Source organism: Hyla sarda, chromosome 8 (assembly GCF_029499605.1).
Source record: "Hyla sarda isolate aHylSar1 chromosome 8, aHylSar1.hap1, whole genome shotgun sequence".
NCBI lineage: Eukaryota > Metazoa > Chordata > Amphibia > Anura > Hylidae > Hyla > Hyla sarda.
The window spans coordinates 9,582,707-9,604,590 of record NC_079196.1 but is presented as its reverse complement, the minus strand read 5'-3'; the positions used below and the strand labels follow the sequence as shown (position 1 = coordinate 9,604,590).

Genomic DNA, 21,884 nt, shown 5'->3' with positions numbered 1-21,884 from the left:
ATTCCAGGCGCTCCCTTAGATTTCTGCCCCATAGTTCACTTTCCATTGCGGGAGTTTTGCTCCCGGACATAAAGGGTTACTCCGCTCCCCAGCGTCCGGAACATTGAGTTCCTGAACGCTGTGTGTGGGCTTCCATGTTCAAGCCCGTCCCTCGTGTAGTCACGCCATGTGACATCATGTCCCGCCCCCTCAATGCAAGTCCTTGGGAGGGGGCGTGACGACCATCGCACCCCCTTCCCATAGACTTTCATTGACAGGGCAGGCCGTGATGTCACGAGGGGGCGGGCGTGAACACGGAAGCCCGCACACAAGGTTCACATTGAGTTCCTGAACACTGAGTTCTTGAACGCTGGGGAGCGGAGTAACCCTTTAACCCTTTTTAATGGGGCTGATTCGCTTTCTGACTACATGATGCTCGGAAAAGCGTCAGTAAGTGATATAAATTTGGCAGAATAAAATTGCACCGCTTTTCAACATGTGAACTACTCGTCTTATTCCCATTGAAAACAAAGAAATGCTTAAAGAAAAGGCTTATTCTAATAGTGGAATATGCGTAAAAACCACATGGTGTGAACATAGCCTTAGTGCATGCTGGTTTAACCCCTACTAATCCCCACCTTCCCGGTTCCTGTATTTCTATCAGCGTCACAGTAATATGGAAGGACCTTTATAATCTTGTGTGTCCCGTCTTGTGGTGTTTTTCGTGTTTCACAATACTGAATGTAATAGTAACGTAATGATGTTATCAGTTTTGTCCACCACCATGGGGGAGGGGGTAACCTGCCGCCTGTTCTGGTGCAGCAGCTCACAGTCTGACATTTTTATCATGGTGTTTTATCTCTGTTCACCAGCAGGGGGCAGGATACTCAATGTGAAGAAGCCTTATAAGCCGTGTATGTCATTTTGTGTATCCTGTCCCTACTGTGTGAGAGTCCTAGGCAGTAGCGCTGCACCACGCTGTGTATGTAATGGTCACAGGTAAGAGCGGCCACAGACTTTGGCGCTGGTCACACCTGGGAAGCTGGCGCTGAACCTTCGGCTTTGTCTGTGTCCCCATTCACGCTCTGCTTCCTGTCACATATCCACCCCCCGGGATGCTCGGTATCTCGGGCCTATATGTGTACGCTGCTTCTGTCTTTGTTATCTGCGTGTTAACCCTCTGGGTCTCTGCCATTCCTTCTTCTTGCAGCCTCTCGACGTCATTCCAGGTCCACTAGTGCGCTCTCCACCTCAGAGTCTGTGGGGCAGTCAGGTGATCCGGAGCTAACTGCATGCCCGCTTCATGTTCGTGCCGCCATCACCGCCTGCATGTGCATTACATATCATAACATACATCACCTCTCCACATTTTTGTTCCATGACGTGTTACTGGAGTCCATTTTTTTGTTCTTTTCATGCTCATTCATTGTTTTGCATTATATATCGGATCTGGTCCGCTTCCTGCTGCGGCCATATACAGTGTTATATGTGGAGAGTTCGGGTCTGTGTATTGTCATCGCCCAAGTGCGCAGATCCCTGGAGAGGGGGGTTATACGTATTGGATGCACCATAATATTATATAGGTCTCTGATGTATCCTGCACCCTAGTGATATTCTATAGGTCTCTGATGTATCCTGCACCCTAGTGATATTCTATAGGTCTCAGATGTATCCTGCACCCTAATGATATTCTATAGGTCTCTGATGTATCCTGCACCCTAGTGATATTCTATAGGTCTCAGATGTATCCTGCACCCTAGAGATATTCTATAGGTCTCAGATGTATCCTGCACCCTAGTGATATTCTATAGGTCTCGGATGTATCCTGCACCCTAGTGATATTCTATAGGTCTCGGATGTATCCTGCACCCTAGTGATATTCTATAGGTCTCGGATGTATCCTACACCGTAGTGATATTCTATAGGTCTCGGATGTATCCTGCACCCTAGTGATATTATATAGGTCTCGGATGTATCCTGCACCGTAGTGATATTCTATAGGTCTCGGATGTATCCTGCACCCTAGTGATATTCTATAGGTCTCGGATGTATCCTGCACCCTAGTGATATTCTATAGGTCTCTGATGTATCCTGCACCCTAGTGATATTCTATAGGTCTCGGATGTATCCTGCACCCTAGTGATATTCTATAGGTCTCGGATGTATCCTGCACCCTAGTGATATTCTATAGGTCTCGGATGTATCCTGCACCCTAGTGATATTCTATAGGTCTCGGATGTATCCTGCACCCTAGTGATATTCTATAGGTCTCGGATGTATCCTGCACCGTAGTGATATTCTATAGGTCTCGGATGTATCCTGCACCCTAGTGACATTATATAGGTCTCGGATGTATCCTGCACCCTAGTGATATTCTATAGGTCTCTGATGTATCCTGCACCCTAGTGATATTCTATAGGTCTCGGATGTATCCTGCACCCTAGTGATATTCTATAGGTCTCGGATGTATCCTGCACCCTAGTGATATTCTATAGGTCTCAGATGTATCCTGCACCGTAGTGATATTCTATAGGTCTCAGATGTATCCTGCACCGTAGTGATATTCTATAGGTCTCAGATGTATCCTGCACCGTAGTGATATTCTATAGGTCTCGGATGTATCCTGCACCCTAGTGATATTCTATAGGTTAGGCCCTTGGAGTTGTGGGGTCTCGCCCATTGTTCCAGGAATACACTATAAGGCGACTTCTCAGATCTTCGCTTGTGCAGTGTGAAGTTTTGCCCATTACACAGGATCCAGGTTCTTATACATGACAGATGGGGCCGCTTCATCAACCTATATCAATGTCCCCCGATGTGTGTAAAACTACAACTCCCAGCATGCCCAGGCAGAACTAGAATGTTACAAAACTTTTTGCAACTTTTATGGATGTTGCAAAACTATAACTCCCAGCATGCCTTCATAGTCTTGCGTTGGAGAACATTGACCCATATGCAGTAGCTGTATTTCTAGCGTAAAAGGGGGAACCCTATATCATGAAGATGAAGGGTTAATGATGGTTATAGCGTGCATCCTTGTACGTCAGCGCAGTTTGTGGCATTGTTTCCGAACAAGGGTGCCTCCAGCTGTTGCAAAACAACAACTCCCAGCATGCTGGGAGTTGTAGTTTTGCAACAGCTGGAGGCACCCTGTTTGGGAAACACTGGTCTGGGGAGTATCAACCATTTCTCCCTGATTTGTATACCAATTGGGGGGGGGGGGTCTTGTCAGGATACTTAGAAGGTTGGGTGCTCCTCCTGGTGTGGCCATTTGTATCCTGAAGGTATAGCAGACGTGTCCAATAGGGCCCTGTGTCTCCTATAGATATTGTATGGAGATCAGTTAATGCTCCAGTACTGAGCGGCGCAGTTACTACAGTCCAGGGGCCACAGGGGCCCAGCTTTATAGAATACTTTTCTTTTAGGTTATTCATCCCATCACCGCTAACTTTATTTTCTTTTCTGCCATTTATGTTACGATACAAGTAACCTATAGACTAATGCTGCAGAGGCCATTTCTGTCCATCAGGGCCAGAATGGTGGTCACATCATTAGTCGGTGTCTAGCTCTGGCTCTACAGCTGGTGAACTAAAACACCCAGCATGCCCTGCCTCATGTCACAGCTGAAGAGACACAGCTTTCCCAGGGTCTTATTGATATGTGGACAGTCGCTGGCGCGTTCTGGATGACCAGTCCTGCTGTCTAGCTATGAATTCCCGCAGTTTGTCTTTGTCGGCTTCTTCTGGGCAAAGTGTCCTTACCCGTATAGGGGGTGATAACACGTAACGTATGGCGATGGGCGACCGTAGAGTGAAGGCGCCATAGAAGATTGAGCCACATAGACAATTTATTTATTATTATAGAAGACCCCCAAATAATGACACAGTCCACAGATTAGCACCAGTGATGGTCGGTCCACAGTGATGCCCCCTACTGGTTGTGGTTTGTCAGTACAGATGTGCACCCTGCAATGGATCCTTGATTTCTTAAGGGGCCAATCTGGCACATAAGATTAGTGTTTCCCAACCAATGTCCTCCAGCTGTTGCAAGGCTACAACTCCCAGGATGCCCGGACTGCCTTCGGCTTGGAGTTGTAGTTTTGCAACAGCTGGGGGCACACTGACTCAGAAACACTGTCTTGGATGCCCAGTTTACAGTCTCCATGTTCTTCCAGACCTCTTTAGGGGAGGATTTTGCCCATAAGTCGCTTTCTAAGATTTTTGCTGCAGGAATTCTTCCTCCAGATAAAATGTTTGACGTTCTTCTTTATTTTTTCTTTCCCCCCTTTTTTCTATTTTTTTTTTTTTTTCAAGATCGCTATGGGATCGGCCAGTCGGGGAGATTACCGTCCTCCGTGAACGCCATGAGGGTGCTGAGCTCCAGCACGGACCTGGAAGCCGCCGTAGCCGATGCTCTGGTAAGATGAAGTGCGTGTGTGTCCCACCTGCGTGTGTGTCCTCCACTGTCTAGTGACTGTTTGCCGCATGTGGCTCCTCTCTTGTACATTGGTCATACACCCCTGAGCCGCCATCTGTCGTGTCAACCGCTAGGGCAGAACTCATGGGGGAAAAAAACACAAATATATCACAAATCTACAAGATGGTGGCCGTGATCTCAGACGTGAGCGCAGATTTCGTGCACCTATATAACCTGCCATAGTCACCATCTTGGTCCCTGTCTGATTTCTGCCTCTGCGCTGTTGACTTCGTAGACTTGGAGACTGTAGACGACCTTCTAGCCGAGCAGCCGACCCTCGCTGTTGTGTTGTCCGTGTCCTGTATTATCCATCACCCGAGGATCCAGCACCCCGGAGACCTCATGTTGTGTGTCCCGTGTCCCTCATCTCCATTTAACCCTTGATTTTTCATCCTTCTAATAACATTCTTAATTTCTTGTTTAGCTGCTGGGAGACCCCAGGAATAAGGTACGGCCATTTCTGTTACGTTAAGCCAAGCCCGGGTGGGAATTACTTGTCATTACTATATTGTTTCTGATCCGGGAGGCGCTGGGACCCACCGTCCTTATGTATAAAAGAATAAAGAGATCTCTTATTGTGTCGTGTAAAGATCAAGATCTAATATTAGAGAAATATTGGAGAAAACTACAACTCCCAGCATGCCCCCTCTGAATAAAAAAAAAAAAAACTCAGTCACAAATGTGTGTGTATATTTTATATTATAGAACAGTGGTCTTCAACCTGGGGACCTCCAGATGTTGCAAAAATACAACTCCCAGCATGCTGGGAGTTGTAGTTTTGCAACATCTGGAGGTCCGCAGGTTGAAGACAACTGTTATAGATAGATATATTTTTTGAGTAATATATATATATATATATATATATATATATATATAAAATTTATTTTCTATATAGATATATATTTATCTATCTTAATTAGAGATGAGCGAACTTACAGTAAATTCGATTCGTCACGAACTTCTCAGCTCGGCAGTTGATGACTTTTCCTGCATAAATTAGTTCAGCCTTCAGGTGCTCCGGTGGGCTGGAAAAGGTGGATACATTCCTAGGAAAGAGTCTACTAGGACTGTATCCACCTTTTCCAGCCAACCGGAGCACCGGAAAGCTGAACTAATTTATGCAGGAAAAGTCATCAACTGCCGAGCCGAGAAGTTTGTGACGAATCGAATTTACTGTAAGTTCGCTCATCTCTAATCTTAATATATGTATGTGTATATGCACACAAACACAGATATAGGTTTTTTCTTTTTTAATATAAATATATACAGCGCCACTCATGTGCATGGTCGTGTCTGGTATTGCAGCTCACAGTTCCATTCCAGTAAATGCCAAACACATCCATGGACAAGAGCGACAGTGTTATTGGAGTAAAGCCAACCCTTATCTAAGACAATGAGAACGAACACCAATCTGTACATGAAATGGCTGTAATCACAAGTGTCCTGACAGTTCTGACTCTCTAGATAGGTGTCAGGACCTGGGGACTCTGTATGACTGTGTGTACCTAGAGATACCTCAGTTCTGCCCCCGTCAAGTCCTTTGTAAATACAGTAAATAGGACTTTTGCTGCAATGTGACGTCATCCCGGTGGCGGACAGATTTGTGAATTACTTCTATAAAAAAATCTTAATCAGTACTTACCAGCTGCTGTATGCTCCACAGGAAGTTCTTTTCTTCTTGAATTTCCTTTTTTGTCTAACCACAGTGCTCCCTGCTGACACCTCAGTCTATTTTAGGAACTGTCCAGAGTAGAAGCAAATCCCCATAGCAAACCTCTCCTGCTCTGGGCAGTTCCTGACATGGACAGAGGTGTCAGCAGAGAGCACTGTGGTCAGGCAGAAAGGAAATTAAAAAAGAAAATAACTTCCTGTGGAGCATACAGCAGCTGATAAGTACTGGAAGGATTAAGATTTTTTAATAGAAGTAATTTACAAATCTGTTTAACTTTCTTTCACCAGTTGATTTAAAAAAATGTTTTCTAATGGAGTTTTATTTTTTTTTAATGAACTGGTGCCTGAAAGTTAAACAGATTTGTAAATTACTTCTATTAAAAAAATCTTAATCCTTTTAGTACTTTTTAGCAGCTGTATGCTACAGAGGAAATTCTTTACTTTTTGTATTTCTTTTTTGTCTTGTCCACAGTGCTCTCTGCTGACACCTCTGTCCGTGTCAGAAACTGTCCAGAGCAGGATAGGTTTGCTATGAGGATTTTCTCCTGCTCTGGACAGTTCCTGACACGGACAGAGGTGTCAGCAGAGAGCACTGTGGACAAGACAAAAAAGAAATACAAAAAGTAAAGAATTTCCTCTGTAGCATACAGCTGCTAAAAAGTAATAAAAGGATTAAGATTTTTTAATAGAAGTAATTTACAAATCTGTTTAACTTTCTGGCACCAGTTCATTAAAAAAAAAAAAAAAAGTTCCACCGCAGTACCCCTTTAAAATTATATCATCATGAAGTCATTTCCTCAATTAGAGCCCTTTGTGCAGTGGTCAGTAATTTATCATGTACGCATTTTGTACGACAGCCGTCATTTACGCGCTATCTCCGGATAACTCCTACCAGCCCTAATAAGTCATCTAAACTGGCAGCGTGATTGCCTGTGCGACAAATTCATCAGGGTTCGTCTGCTACATCCTCCTGATCATTGAGGACTGCAGCGGCTGCGGTTCTGGACACTAGACATGGCCGCTTGCTCTATAGCCAAGGTGTTCTATATAAGCCGTCCTAGATGTTCATTATAACACCTGGGCTATATAGCAAGCGCTCTAGATTTTTCTCTGACTGTATATTGTTCAGCTTCCGCTGGAGCAGAGTTTCCAGTAGGGCGGCGCCACTGTTGGGCTGCATTCACGCCGCGTTTTTGCAGTACAGTTTCCCGTATCAGGTTTTTGATGAAAAACGGATTCCTCAAAACCGGACTAAACTGTATCAAAACGTGTGTACAAATTTTAACCTGTATACGGTTTGAAAAATGATGTCAGGTTGCATCCGTTTTTTAAGAAAAAAACTTATAAGTTTTTAACTTTTTCACTTCATTATGAATAAAGTTTCACTTGTTTGATTGAAATTCCAAGAAAAAAAACTGTGCAAAGTAAAAAAAACATATGGTGAAAACCGAATGGAACCGCACGCACGTACGGCTTTGTATGGTTCCTATTGACTCCCATGTAAAAAAAAAAAAAAAAAAACGTATACGGTTTAATATGGTTTTTCACCTTGACCAAAAACCGTGGTAGGCTACGGTTTTGGGTACGGGAGAAAAAAAACTGACAAAATTGTACAAGACGCAAAACGTACACAACCGGATGCATCATTTGGCGTACAGTTTTCAATGGAGAGTCAATGCATACGGTTTTTAATGCGGTTCCGTGCGGTTTTCACATTGATAACGTATACGGGAGCTGTACTGCAAAAACGTGGTGTGAACCCTTAGAGCAGAGAGCACAACTATCTCGCCCCGTGTCACTTTGGCAGGATTGATATGTCACATTCAGTCTTGTGATAACATCAGACAGGTCACTTACCTCCATGGTGTCATCATAATATTGTGCCCCCCAACCTGTTTTTCCTGCTGATTCAGCGCAGTGTCTGCAGGGTGTCTGGAACGCACTGTCTCTCTGTTATTGTAGGCGATCATGTTGCACCTCGTGTGCATTTCTTTATTATTATGTAAGTGATGACACTGATCTCTTTGTACTATGGGGCCATTATACTGGAGTTGGCCTCTCGCCATCTGACACCTCACATCCGGGAAACGGTCCCGACTACTGAAGGAGCCATCATCGTCTTCATGATCTGCAGATAACAATACTATCGCTTCAATGGCTGCCCGGCATGCTGGGAGTTGTAGTTTTGCACCACCTAGAGGTCCACAGTTTAGAACAGGGTTTCCCAACCAGGGTGCCTCCAGCTGTTGCAAAACTACAACTCCCAGCATGCCCGGACAGCCGAAGGCTGTCCGGGCATGCTGGGAGTTGTAGTTTTGCAACAGCTGGAGGCATCCTGGTTGGGAAACACTGGTTTAGAATCTATAAGAAGATTTTGTTTAGTTTTTTTTCTTTTTTTTTTCTTTTGATGTTTTTTCTTTTTTTCTTATCTGAGACAACACTTGAAGGATAGAGATTAGAGATGAGCGAACTTACAGTAAATTCGATTCGTCACGAACTTCTCGGCTCGGCAGTTGATGACTTTTCCTGCCTAAATTAGTTCAGCCTTCAGGTGCTCCGGTGGGCTGGAAAAGGTGGATACATTCCTAGGAAAGAGTCTCCTAGGAATGTATCCACCTTTTCCAGCCCACCGAAGCACCGGAAAGCTGAACTAATTTATGCAGGAAAAGCCATCAACTGCCGAGCCGAGAAGTTTGTGACGAATCGAATTTACTGTAAGTTCGCTCATCTCTAATAGAGATGATGAAATCATTACTTTGGGTTTTTTATTTATTTTTTTGCTCCTTTTTTTTTTATTGGTGGTTGTGTGATCACTGCAGAGCATCGCACCCACCTGATTACTGCAGTATGTCGCACCACAGGCAGGACAATTTATCATCAGTACTTACCTAAACAATATTGGATGAATGATGAAGATGGTGACCGGGGGGGAGAAGGATGCTCCGGTTGTTATGGATGGGCTGCGGTTACTGTTTTGTTACTTAAAGGGGTTGTCTTGTTAAGAGAAATAGGTCTAAACTGACGCATTATGTTAAAATTAAAACAATACAATAATTTCGGAAAATGTTCCTGTTTGAGATATAGATGTACTAATCCCCCATGCGCCTGCGCTGTTTCGATAACCTGCTGCACTTCCTTACGACCCATTAAGACGATCGAGCATGCTCAGTCCAGCTGCATATTACTTGTTAGGCTGCATTCACACCACGTTTTTGCGATACAGTTCCCGTATCAGGTTTTTGATTAAAAAAAAAAAAAAAACGGATTCCTCAAAACCGGACTAAGGCTGCATTCACATCTCGTTTTGTACATACGGGTGCTGGATCCGGTGGGGGGAGGGGCAAACCGGGCGCTCCCGTACCCCAGCTGGATCAGCCCGTAAGTCCATTTACTTTAATGAGCCGACCGGAGTCAAACGGTGACTCTGGTCGGCTCAGTTTTGACCCGTATGCGGTTTCCTGACCGTACCTCAAACCGTAGTATACTACGGTTTTAGGTCCGGTCCAAAACCGCATACGGGTCGAAACTGACCCGACCGGAGTCACCGTTTGACTCCGGTCGGCTCATTAAAGTAAATGGACTTACGGCTGATCCGGCTGGGGTACGGGAGCGCCCGGTTTGCCCCTCCCCCCGCCGGCGCCCGTATGTACAAAACGAGATGTGAATGCAGCCTAAACTGTATCAAAACGTGTGTACAAATTTCAATCCGTATACAGTTGAAAATCGTATGCGATTTGAAAAATGATGTCCAGTTGCATCCTTTTTTTTTTTTTTTTTAAGAAAAAACTAAGTTTTTAACTTTTCATTCCATTATGAATAAAGTTTCACTTGTTTGATTGAAATTCCAAGAAAAAAAACTGTGCATAGTAAAAAATCGTATGGTGAAAACCGGATGGAACCGTATGCACATACAGTTCTGTACGGTTCCCATTGACTCCCATGTAAAAAAAAAAAAAAATAATAATAAAAACACACAAATGTTTCAATACGGTTTTTCACCCGGATTAAAAACTGTGGTAGGCTACGGTTTTGGGTACGGGAAAAAAAACGTACAGGATGCAAAACGGACACAACCTGATTTGGCATTTTTGAATGGAGAGTCGCTGCATATGGTTTTCAATACGGTTCTGTATAAGGGAACTGTATTGTAAAAACGTGGTGTGAACCCAACCTTAGTCTGCACTGTGCATGTAAGCAAGGAGGATTCTGGGAAAGTGTCTGCTCTGTTGCCACCACAGGGTCACAGTTCAGATAGGAAACCAGATCAATTTTGAGATCCATCCAAACTTTTGCGAGGACGTCTCCTTATCCTATAAATTCTGGAATGGCGTACAGCCCGGTGTGCGATGATTCTGTCCTCTCTCTCGTTTTGTCCGTAAAGCCTTTTGTTATATTGATTGTGAAGAGTTTGAGGTCAATGTAAGATTTTACTTTCAGAAGAAGCCGGTGCGGAGACGCTACGAGCCGTACGGGATGTATTCTGATGACGACGCAAACAGCGACGCCTCCAGCGCTTGCTCAGAAAGGTCTTATGGTTCCAGAAACGGCGGGATCCCTCACTACCTGCGCCAGACGGAGGATGTGGCGGAGGTCCTGAACCACTGCGCCAGCTCCAATTGGTCCGAGAGGAAAGAGGGTCTGATCGGCCTCCAGAACCTGCTGAAGAGTCAGCGAACGCTCAGGTATGTGTGCACGGTTCTCATCCTAACAGGTTGGGCTCTGCTTCATCCCGTCTCAATTAAGAGTTTGTTTTTTTGTTGACCGGTGACATCTCTATCCTCTTGTGTTACCTGGATCCACCTAAGAATAGAAGGGAAAAAAGAGACCAATGGAGGCGCCTCGTGTGTTACCACTAAACCTTTTGTGGAATAAAATAAGGCAGTTAGCGGGCACAACTCGCCCTTAGGTAATGCCCACTCACCTTGAACGAATGGAAAATTCACATATCAACCCAACAAGTGCCCGGGTTCCAGGCGAAGGAATAATCCAAACCTGATGAAAGCCAATGTAGAAAGAATAAAATAACCCTTGCGGTGGCGCTGCTGGTTCCAGTAAGAAGTAAAAGCCAGAACAGGGATAATATCAAACACTGAAGTCGTTTATTAAGAAGTATAAAAATAATAAAAAAAAATGTGGATGACGCGTTTCGGGGGAGCCACCCCCTTCCTCAGATCAGTATGTCTGTATCTGTCATACCAATACTGATCTGAGGAAGGGGGGTGGCTTCCGCTGAAACACGTCATCCACATTTTTATTGTTTTTATACTAGTTAATAAACCATCCCAGTGTTTGATATTATCCCTGTTCTGGCTTTTACTTCTTACTGGAACCACAGCACCACCGCAAGGGTTATTTTCTTCTCCCTACATTGGTGTTCCCTGGATCGGCAGTGATCATAGTTTTTTCTTGTTTTGCAGCCGCGTGGAGCTGAAGAGGCTTTGTGAGATCTTCACTCGGATGTTTGCAGACCCGCACAGTAAGGTAGGTGCCCTCCATACACGCTGGGGTAGCTATGGGATGTATTAGAAGCTTTGCCTTAGCGGCTGATCTGTGCAATCCCAGGTGCAATTTTTGCTCCCTCTTTCCCGGGCTGCTGCATGTTTGCATCACTTGCTGCATTGCTTGATTCCAATGAGTGACCCTTGGGAGGCAGCAATAGCATAGACATTGTATGGGGGACCCTGGGGGTCACATACAGCATCCGCTGCAGATTTCGCCTATGTATTTATATTGACTTAATCTGCAACGTAAAATCCAGAGTGGATGTGGAACGTGTGAATGTATTCTGAAGTTTGGACAAAACCCGTATAATTTCTTTATTCTGATACACCGTTACTCACTATGTCAGTGGACTTATAGATTTTGCAAAACTACAACTCCCAGCATGACCAAAATACTTATAAAACAATGCATTCAGAGCCCCTGGCCTTCACATAGTGCAGGGTTTCCCAACCAGGGTGCCAGCTGTTGCAAAACTACAACTCCCAGCATGCCCGGACAGCCGTTGGCTGTCCGGGCATGCTGGGAGTTGTAGTTTTGCGAAGACTGGAGGCACCCTGGTTGGGAAACACTGGAATAAGTGTATCTGCTCCTGTGTGGACTACATGGGAATGAGCTGCGCCTCCATCAGGTTACATCAGTTTGGGGGTGGGGGGGGGGGTGCCTTGAGGGGTGGCATTTCTTTGCATGGGGTATTTGGGATGCATGAAGGGGTCGCTTTTAAGTCTTATTTTTTGGGGGTTTCCCCTTTTTGTCATTAGGACCATTTTAAAGAATCTTTTAGGTGTAAAGTATAAATTCCATCCAGGGTTCTCATTGATATGTAGCCATTGATAACCCATGAAATGGTCCTGGTGACTGGTGGTATAGAATGTTCCAGACTCCTCCGCCAGAACATGGTTCACAGCAGACCAGGATCACACGCACATTGCTGCTCCACCATTGTCCTCTGCTCTGGCCGTTTGCTATTAGGTTTTATTTTAAGGCATGGCGCTGCTCTCCGTATGTGCGTTAGTGTTCGGCAGGATATCAATAGTGGGAATGGATGTACTTGGCATCTAAGGCAAAGAGGAGGCAGGGAACTTGTACCTGATGTTATAGAAAAACTTCTGACAAAAGCCGAGTGTTCAGACCCAGACTGATCAGGAAAATAAGAGTGCGCTACCACGAGCTCCTCTCCCCGTCTTGTGTCTTTGAGTGTGACGGTCCCACAGACATATGTTATCAGGCTGTCTCAGTCATGTGACCAAGGCGGAAGAGAACTTACTAAGCTCGCACATCCGCTGTCTTGTTCTACTGATCCGATCACAAATTGTAAATTGTTGTTTTTTCCACTTTGTTTCTTTGATAATGGTTAATGGAGCGGAATGTTAGTGCAGCATGTGGTACGGTGTATAGCTTAGGGACCCTTTGCTGTATATTGTACTGCCATGCTATGTAGGATTGTAGTTTTTATTCTATGATACGTAATGACGACTGGTTACACAAGCTCTTTCAATAAACTTGTTCTACTGATCCGTAGGGTCTGAACACTCGGACCACAACAGATTAAAAAAAAACTTTTGATATGTTGTATATGAGACAGGAGCAACCTGTAGGGGGGGGGCGGCGTGTAGTGTGGGGGGGGCGGCGTGTAGTGTGGGGGGGGCGGCGTGTAGTGTGGGGGGGGGCGGCGTGTAGTGTGGGGGGGGGCGGCGTGTAGTGGGGGGGGGGGGGAGGCGTGTAGTGTGGGGGGGGCGGCGTGTAGTGTAGGGTGTGGGGGGATGTGTAGTGTAGGGTGGGGGGGCGGCATGTAGTGTAGGGTGGGGGGCGTGTAATGAAGCTGTTATGTCTGGCAGTCACAGAGCGGGCACCGGGTGTGGGGTTCGGGAGGCTTCTTTGTATCATGACCTGTACTAACGTGTGGTTTGTTTTATTGCATGCTCTGCCTTGCTGTGGATCTCACCCCAGAGAGTAAGTGTCTTCTTTTTATTCTCCATCATTCTCCCCACTTGTTTTTTCTTTTCAGATTTGGAAGCAGGGCTTTTCCTGGAGTTTGGCCAAACATTAGCTCCGGCTATAAATCCAGATGTTCACATTTAGGGTGTTATTGGAAATGAAATGGGGGGGGGCAGACTAGTGAAGAGCAAATGTGGTAATATATTAGCCCCAAAGCCAGGGGGCAGCGTGTACCTACAGCCTGTATCAGCCGATCAGATCTCCTCTTAGGACGTACACGTCTCCTACACATCATGTTCTGCAAATAACCAACAGCTCAGAGAATCATTACAACCATAAGGATGGAGGCTTCCATAGTTATAATATCACTATACACATTCATTTATAGCAGCTTTGTAATTCTATAGATTTTACATTCCGCACACAATAAGGATCTAATAGAAACAATTGCACTTTCACTGAGAAGCTGCCCTCGTGATTCAAGATGTACATATCAAAATGTGTTAAAAAAAATAATAATAATAATAATAATAAAATAAACTGAATTTACTGCGACTGTCGGACTTACAACAATATACCCTGAATAATTCCTTAATATATCCTTATAGTAGTTGGAGTTCGGTGGGTGACTCATCATACATCACCACTAGAGGGAGCTACCTGCAGACTAATACATCACCACTAGAGGGAGCTACCTGCAGACTAATACATCACCACTAGAGGGAGCTACCTGCAGACTAATAATACATCACCACTAGAGGGAGCTACCTGCAGACTAATAATACATCACCACTAGAGGGAGCTACCTGCAGACTAATAATACATCACCACTAGAGGGAGCTACCTGCAGATTAATAATACATCACCACTAGAGGGAGCTACCTGCAGACTAATAATACATCACCACTAGAGGGAGCTACCTGCAGACTAATAATACATCACCACTAGAGGGAGCTACCTGCAGACTAATAATACATCACCACTAGAGGGAGCTACCTGCAGACTAATAATACATCACCACTAGAGGGAGCTACCTGCAGACTAATAATACATCACTACTAGAGGGAGCTACCTGCAGACTAATAATACATCACCACTAGAGGGAGCTACCTGCAGACTAATAATACATCACCACTAGAGGGAGCTACCTGTAGACTAATAATACATCACCACTAGAGGGAGCTACCTGCAGACTAATAATACATCACCACTAGAGGGAGCTACCTGCAGACTAATAATACATCACTACTAGAGGGAGCTACCTGCAGACTAATAATACATCACCACTAGAGGGAGCTACCTGCAGACTAATAATACATCACCACTAGAGGGAGCTACCTGTAGACTAATAATACATCACCACTAGAGGGAGCTACCTGCAGACTAATAATACATCACCACTAGAGGGAGCTACCTGCAGACTAATAATACATCACTACTAGAGGGAGCTACCTGCAGACTAATAATACATCACCACTAGAGGGAGCTACCTGCAGACTAATAATACATCACCACTAGAGGGAGCTACCTGTAGACTAATAATACATCCCCACTAGAGGGAGCTACCTGCAGACTAATAATACATCACTACTAGAGGGAGCTACCTGCAGACTAATAATACATCACCACTAGAGGGAGCTACCTGCAGACTAATAATACATCACCACTAGAGGGAGCTACCTGTAGACTAATAATACATCCCCACTAGAGGGAGCTACCTGCAGACTAATAATACATCACCACTAGAGGGAGCTACCTGCAGACCAATAATACATCACCACTAGAGGGAGCTACCTGTAGACTAATAATACATCACCACTAGAGGGAGCTACCTGCAGACTAATAATACATCACCACTAGAGGGAGCTACCTGTAGACTAATAATACATCACCACTAGAGGGAGCTACCTGCAGACTAATAATACATCACCACTAGAGGGAGCTACCTGCAGACTAATAATACATCACCACTAGAGGGAGCTACCTGCAGACTAATAATACATCACCACTAGAGGGAGCTACCTGCAGACTAATAATACATCACCACTAGAGGGAGCTACCTGCAGACTAATAATACATCACCACTAGAGGGAGCTACCTGCAGACTAATAATACATCACCACTAGAGGGAGCTACCTGTAGACTAATAATACATCACTACTAGAGGGAGCTACCTGCAGACTAATAATACATCACCACTAGAGGGAGCTACCTGCAGACTAATAAAAAATCACCACTAGAGGGAGCTACCTGCAGACTAATAATACATCACTACTAGAGGGAGCTACCTGCAGACTAATAATACATCACCAATAGAGGGAGCTACCTGCAGACTAATAATACATCACCAATAGAGGGAGCTACCTGCAGACTAATAATACATCACCACTAGAGGGAGCTACCTGCAGACTAATAATACATCACCACTAGAGGGAGCTACCTGCAGACTAATAATACATCACCACTAGAGGGAGCTACCTGCAGACTAATAATACATCACCACTAGAGGGAGCTACCTGCAGACCAATAATACATCACCACTAGAGGGAGCTACCTGCAGACTAATAATACATCACTACTAGAGGGAGCTACCTGCAGACTAATAATACATCACCACTAGAGGGAGCTACCTGCAGACTAATAATACATCACCACTAGAGGGAGCTACCTGCAGACTAATAATACATCACCACTAGAGGGAGCTACCTGCAGACTAATAATACATCACCACTAGAGGGAGCTACCTGCAGACTAATAATACATCTCCACTAGAGGGAGCTACCTGCAGACTAATAATACATCACCAATAGAGGGAGCGAGATTTACACTGATTCATATGTCACCACTATGGGAGATGACTGCAGACTATTTTAAACATGACCATTAGGGGGAGCCAATTGTAGACTTGGTCAGCTGCCTCTAGTGATGATGTATGTATAATAATACATCACCATTAGATGGAGGTGACTGCACACTAATACATCACCACTGGGGGGAGCTGATTGTAGACTGATTCTGCACCTCTAGCACAGATGGATTTATACACTGCCACCACAAGAGGGCGCTAACTGTAGTCTAATTCATATAGTTTCCACTAGAGGGAGCTGGCTTCATACAGCTGCCATTGTGGTCAGTGCCTGCTGTATAAATCCATCATCTGCCGACCCCTCTATAAATATATATTAATCTGCTCAGAAGATTGTACCTTGTAGTAGTGAAATAGTTTACAATGATGGACTTTCCCTCTCATGTATTTAGGGTTTGGGTGACATCGGGGCTGGTTGTGACTTCTGGTACTGACCTTCTTATATGTAGATCCGTGTTTGGTGCGGAGGGTCTCTCCTCAGGTCTCCCCTGATGCTCTGGGGATCGGCTCTTGTATCTGGTTCTATAGTTTCCAGGTCACATCCTGCCCCAATCTCCTGTATATAATTCTGCAGTACTGAGCGCCCCCTATCTTCTCTATAGACCCTCATCTGTTCTTCTCTCTTGCCTTATAACCCCCAATATTTTCTCTTCCCAGGTGTTCAGCATGTTCCTGGAAACCTTGGTGGATTTTGTCATCATCCATAAGGATGATCTCCAGGACTGGCTCTTCATATTACTCACTCAGCTCCTGAAAAAGATGGGTGCCGACCTGCTGGGTTCTGTGCAAGCCAAAGTACAGAAGGCCCTGGACGTGACCAGGTGGGGAGATGACGTCAGCGCCGGCCGTTCCCAGACGCTTTTTATTGAGAACATGTCCTAACCGAGTTACCTGTGATAGGGAACGTCCTCAGCACTAGAACAAAGATTGTCCTGTAAAGTCAATGAGCTGTTCTGAAGCCGTCTGTGCTGCGCCGGTTATTGCGGTATTGTCACCCCCCCCCCCCCGACGCTGCGTCCGCTGCCCTGAATGTAATGACCTGTAAAGCAGTGATGGAGGAGTTACCAGCACAGACTGTCCAGACAGAACATATCGCTGCTGATATAATCCGCTCCATTTATCATATTTAGATCTTTTTTTTATTATATTTAATTTATGTAAAACTAATCATGAATGTTATGTGTTTATAGCAATAGAGACCGATGATCAGCGCTTGTGTCCTGCTCTATCATCTTATCATCTGCAGGGCAGCGATCCACCGTGTGCCCCCCGCTCCACCGTTGACGTGCACCCCCCGCTCCGCCGTTGCCGCGCGCCCCCCGCTCCGCCGTTGCCGCGCGCCCCCCGCTCCGCCGTTGCCGCGCGCCCCCCGCTCCGCCGTTGCCGCGCGCCCCCCGCTCCGCCGTTGCCGCGCGCCCCCCGCTCCGCCGTTGCCGCGCGCCCCCCGCTCCGCCGTTGCCGCGCGCCCCTCCGCCGTTGCCGCGCGCCCTTCCCCTCCGCCGTTGCCGCGCGCCCTTCCCCTCCGCCGTTGCCGCGCGCCCCCCCCTGCCGTTGCCGCGCGCCCCCCCTCCGCCGTTGCCGTGCGCCCCCCCCCTCCGCCGTTGCCGTGCGCCCCCTCCTCCGCCGTTGCCGTGCGCATGTGACCTTCCTCTCTTGGTTTTTCGCAGGGATTCCTTCCCGTTCGATCAGCAGTTTAACATTCTGATGAGATTCATCGTGGATCAGACTCAGACTCCGAACCTTAAGGTTGGTGCCTCCAGCTCTTGTGCTGGAATACGTTCATTTATCTAAGTGTTTTTCCATGAATGTGTCTCCAGCTGTTGCAAAACTACAACTGCCATGCTGGGAGTTGTAGCTTTGTAACAGCTGGATGCACAAATTTGCTCTTTAGTCTGGTGGCTGCAGAACTCCATGTTAGAAATGTAACTTTTAAGAAATGCAAATAAAATAGAAATATGAAAAATTCTGTCCTCAAATTGTTGTTGTTGTTGTTTGTTTTTTGTTGTGGCTTTTCATTAATCTAATTTTGTTTGTCTTAAATGGCATCAATTTAAGGACTACATTTTTAACTTTTAAGGGTTATGTTTTAATGTTTTAGGGACTATCTAGATCAGTGTTTAGATATGCTGGGCATGCTGGGAGTTGTAGTTTTGCAAAAGCTGATGGCACACTAGTTGGGAAACACTGGTCTAGATCAGTGTTTTCCAACCAGGGGTGCCTCCAGCTATTGCTAAACTACAAATCCCAGCATGTTGGACCATATAATAGTATATAGTATAGGTCAGTGTTTCCCAACCAGGGGTGCCTCCAGCTGTTGCAAATCTACAACTCCCAGCATGTTGGACTATATTGTAGTATATAGGTCAGTGTTTTCCAACCAGGGATGCCTCCAGCTGTTGCAAAACTACAACTCCCAGCATGCCCGGACAGCCTTCGGCTGTCCGGGCATGCTGGGAGTTGTAGTTTTGCACCAGCTGGAGGCACCCTGGTTGGGAAACACTGGTCTAGATTATGGACTACTGCACTGTGATCTCCCTGTTTATCTCTGTTCCTGTTTATCTCCCACAGGTGAAAGTCGCCATTTTGAAATACATCGAGTCGCTCGCCCGGCAGATGGACCCAACGGATTTCGTGAACTCCAGTGAGACGCGACTCGCCGTCTCCCGAATCATCACATGGACGACAGAACCAAAGAGCTCAGATGTAAGGAAGGTGAGTGATGTCTCGTCCCCACGGTTCTGATCCGCACACGTGTTCACCATCGCGCGACACCTCGCTGCCGCCGCAGACTGGTTGTCTCGTGTGTCCGGTTGTCAGGACGTTCCTGTCATGTCCGTCGTTTGTTGTCTGTAGGAAGCAGAGATTGGCCCCGGGCCGTCTTCTTATTAGGGGCCCCGGGCCGTCTTCTTATTAGGGGCCCCGGGCCGTCTTCTTATTAGGGGCCCCGGGCCGTCGTCTTATTAGGGGCCCCGGGCCGTCTTCTTATTAGGGGCCCCGGGCCGTCATCTTATTAGGGGCCCCGGGCCGTCTTCTTATTAGGGGCCCCGGGCCGTCATCTTATTAGGGGCCCCGGGCCGTCATCTTATTAGGGGCCCCGGGCCGTCTTCTTATTAGGGGCTCAGGGCCGTCATCTTATTAGGGGCTCGGGGCCGTCATCTTATTAGGGGCCCCGGGCCGTCATCTTATTAGGGGCTCAGGGCCGTCATCTTATTAGGGGCCCCGGGCCGTCATCTTATTAGGGGCCCCGGGCCGTCATCTTATTAGGGGCCCCGGGCCGTCATCTTATTAGGGGCTCGGGGCCGTCCTCTTATTAGGGGTTCGGGGCCGTCATCTTATTAGGGGCTCGGGGCCGTCATCTTATTAGGGGCTCAGGGCCGTCATCTTATTAGGGGCTCAGGGCCGTCATCTTATTAGGGGCTCAGGGCCGTCATCTTATTAGGGGCTCAGGGCCGTCATCTTATTAGGGGCTCAGGGCCGTCATCTTATTAGGGGCCCCGGGCCGTCATCTTATTAGGGGCTCAGGGCCATTGACCCGACATTGACAAGACATGAAGGCGAGCGCAGGATAAACCTGTAGATGCCTCCTCTGCATTTATAGGGATGTATAGTAAAGGACAGATGTTCTCTGCATCAGGTGTGGTCCCGGCCTAGGTCCCTCGTCCTTCTTCATCTTCCCCTCATGTTTCGGGAAAAATCGTAGGTGAACGAGTACATGACTAGGTGGAGCCGGACGCCAAATTACTCTTTTATCTTCATTTCTTAGAAAAACATCTGATCTCTGCACAATCCTAGGGGAAGTCATGAGGGGCCCGCAGATTATTTAACCCTGTCCTGGCCGTATTGTTTGTTTCACATAGTACAAAACTCGTGTCAAATTCAGAGATGAAAGAAATAATCAGAAACCAGTAAGACGACCCTTTACTTGGTGTTTTCTCAGCCATAAGAATTCAAAGCAGCTTGTTATATCCTGTATTATACTCCAGAGCTGTACTCACTATTCTGCTGGTGAGGTCACTGTATACATACATTACATTACTTATCCTGTACTGATCCTGAGTTATATCCTGTATTATACTCCAGAGCTGTACTCACTATTCTGCTGGTGAGGTCACTGTATACATACATTACATTACTTATCCTGTACTGATCCTGAGTTATATCCTGTATTATACTCCAGAGCTGTACTCACTATTCTGCTGGTGTGATCACTGTGTACATACATTACATATCCTGTACTGATCCTGAGTTATATCCTGTATTATACCCCAGAGCTGTACTCACTATTCTGCTGGTGAGGTCTCTGTGTACATACATTACATTACTTATCCTGTACTGATCCTGAGTTATATCCTGTATTATTCTCCAGAGCTGTACTCACTATTCTGCTGGTGAGGTCACTGTGTACATACATTACATTACTTATCCTGTACTGATCCTGAGTTATATCCTGTATTATACTCCAGAGCTGTACTCACTATTCTGCTGGTGTGATCACTGTGTACATACATTACATTACTTATCCTGTACTGATCCTGAGTTATATCCTGTATTATACTCCAGAACTGTACTCACTATTCTGCTGGTGAGGTCACTGTGTACATACATTACATTACTTATCCTGTACTGATCCTGAGTTATAACCTGTATTATACTCCAGAGCTGTACTCACTATTCTTCTGAATGTGATTGGAAACTGTCTTTTTTTAATTGTATTTTTTTTTTTTTTTTTTTTTTTTTTTACAATTGTCTGATCAGCTTTATTACTGGAGCCTCCATTGCTCTGTGCCCTTGTGTCTGTAGGATGGGGGGAGTGATGGGCCGCTGTTGCCTTCTATTCTCTGTGTCTCCTCTTCTAAATTGTTAAAAAGGGGAAATCATTGGAGCAATCAGGTCTGACTTCTTTTTCTTTTTTTGTGCTTTTGACTCAAAAATAGTTTCTTTGATGTGGGTGACGTGTGGCTGACATAACAATGCGGCAGAACACGTTCCTCAGAGATGACAGATAATGTCAGGTTTTTGCAGCAAGCGTGGCCGGGAGGGCGATCTATAGGGAGTCCTAAAGCCCTGAGACAGCGACAGATTGCTTCTATTGCCCCCTTAGGGTGTTCATTTTGTCAGCGCTAAGCAGAGAAGTGAGCACAATCTCTGCATCAGGTCACTGTGTCGGCAGAGCTCAGCATTATTACAGGACAGATCTAGAGCTGTAGGGGGGGTTACACTGTACACTATTGGGCTCAGATCACAGCACATAACCATCTGTGTGGCCCTCGCGCGCGCAGTTACGATACATTGACATGTCTGTTTTCTTCCTTCGATCCAGTTCAAGCCTCGGCCGCACATGTAAAAACTTCACCTGCTTCAGTCACTGACCTGTAATGTGCTTCTATTTCAGTGTTTCCCAACCAGGGTGCCTCCAGCTGTTGCAAAACTACATCTCCCAGCATGGCCAGACAGC

At 45.9% G+C, this 21,884-nt stretch overlaps 1 protein-coding gene across 1 annotated transcript in view; it reads left to right on the top strand.

The window, feature by feature from the left end:
- The window catches only part of CLASP1 (cytoplasmic linker associated protein 1), a gene marked incomplete in the record, with an annotated part of 180,394 nt that overhangs the window by 143,344 nt on the left and 15,166 nt on the right, over positions 1–21,884 (top strand). Inside the window, 8 exon segments of the mRNA XM_056534144.1 lie at positions 1,190–1,252; positions 4,293–4,396; positions 4,880–4,903; positions 10,564–10,808; positions 11,544–11,607; positions 17,087–17,250; positions 18,097–18,175; positions 18,998–19,141. Of these exon segments, the coding sequence (XP_056390119.1) occupies positions 1,190–1,252; positions 4,293–4,396; positions 4,880–4,903; positions 10,564–10,808; positions 11,544–11,607; positions 17,087–17,250; positions 18,097–18,175; positions 18,998–19,141 (887 nt within the window).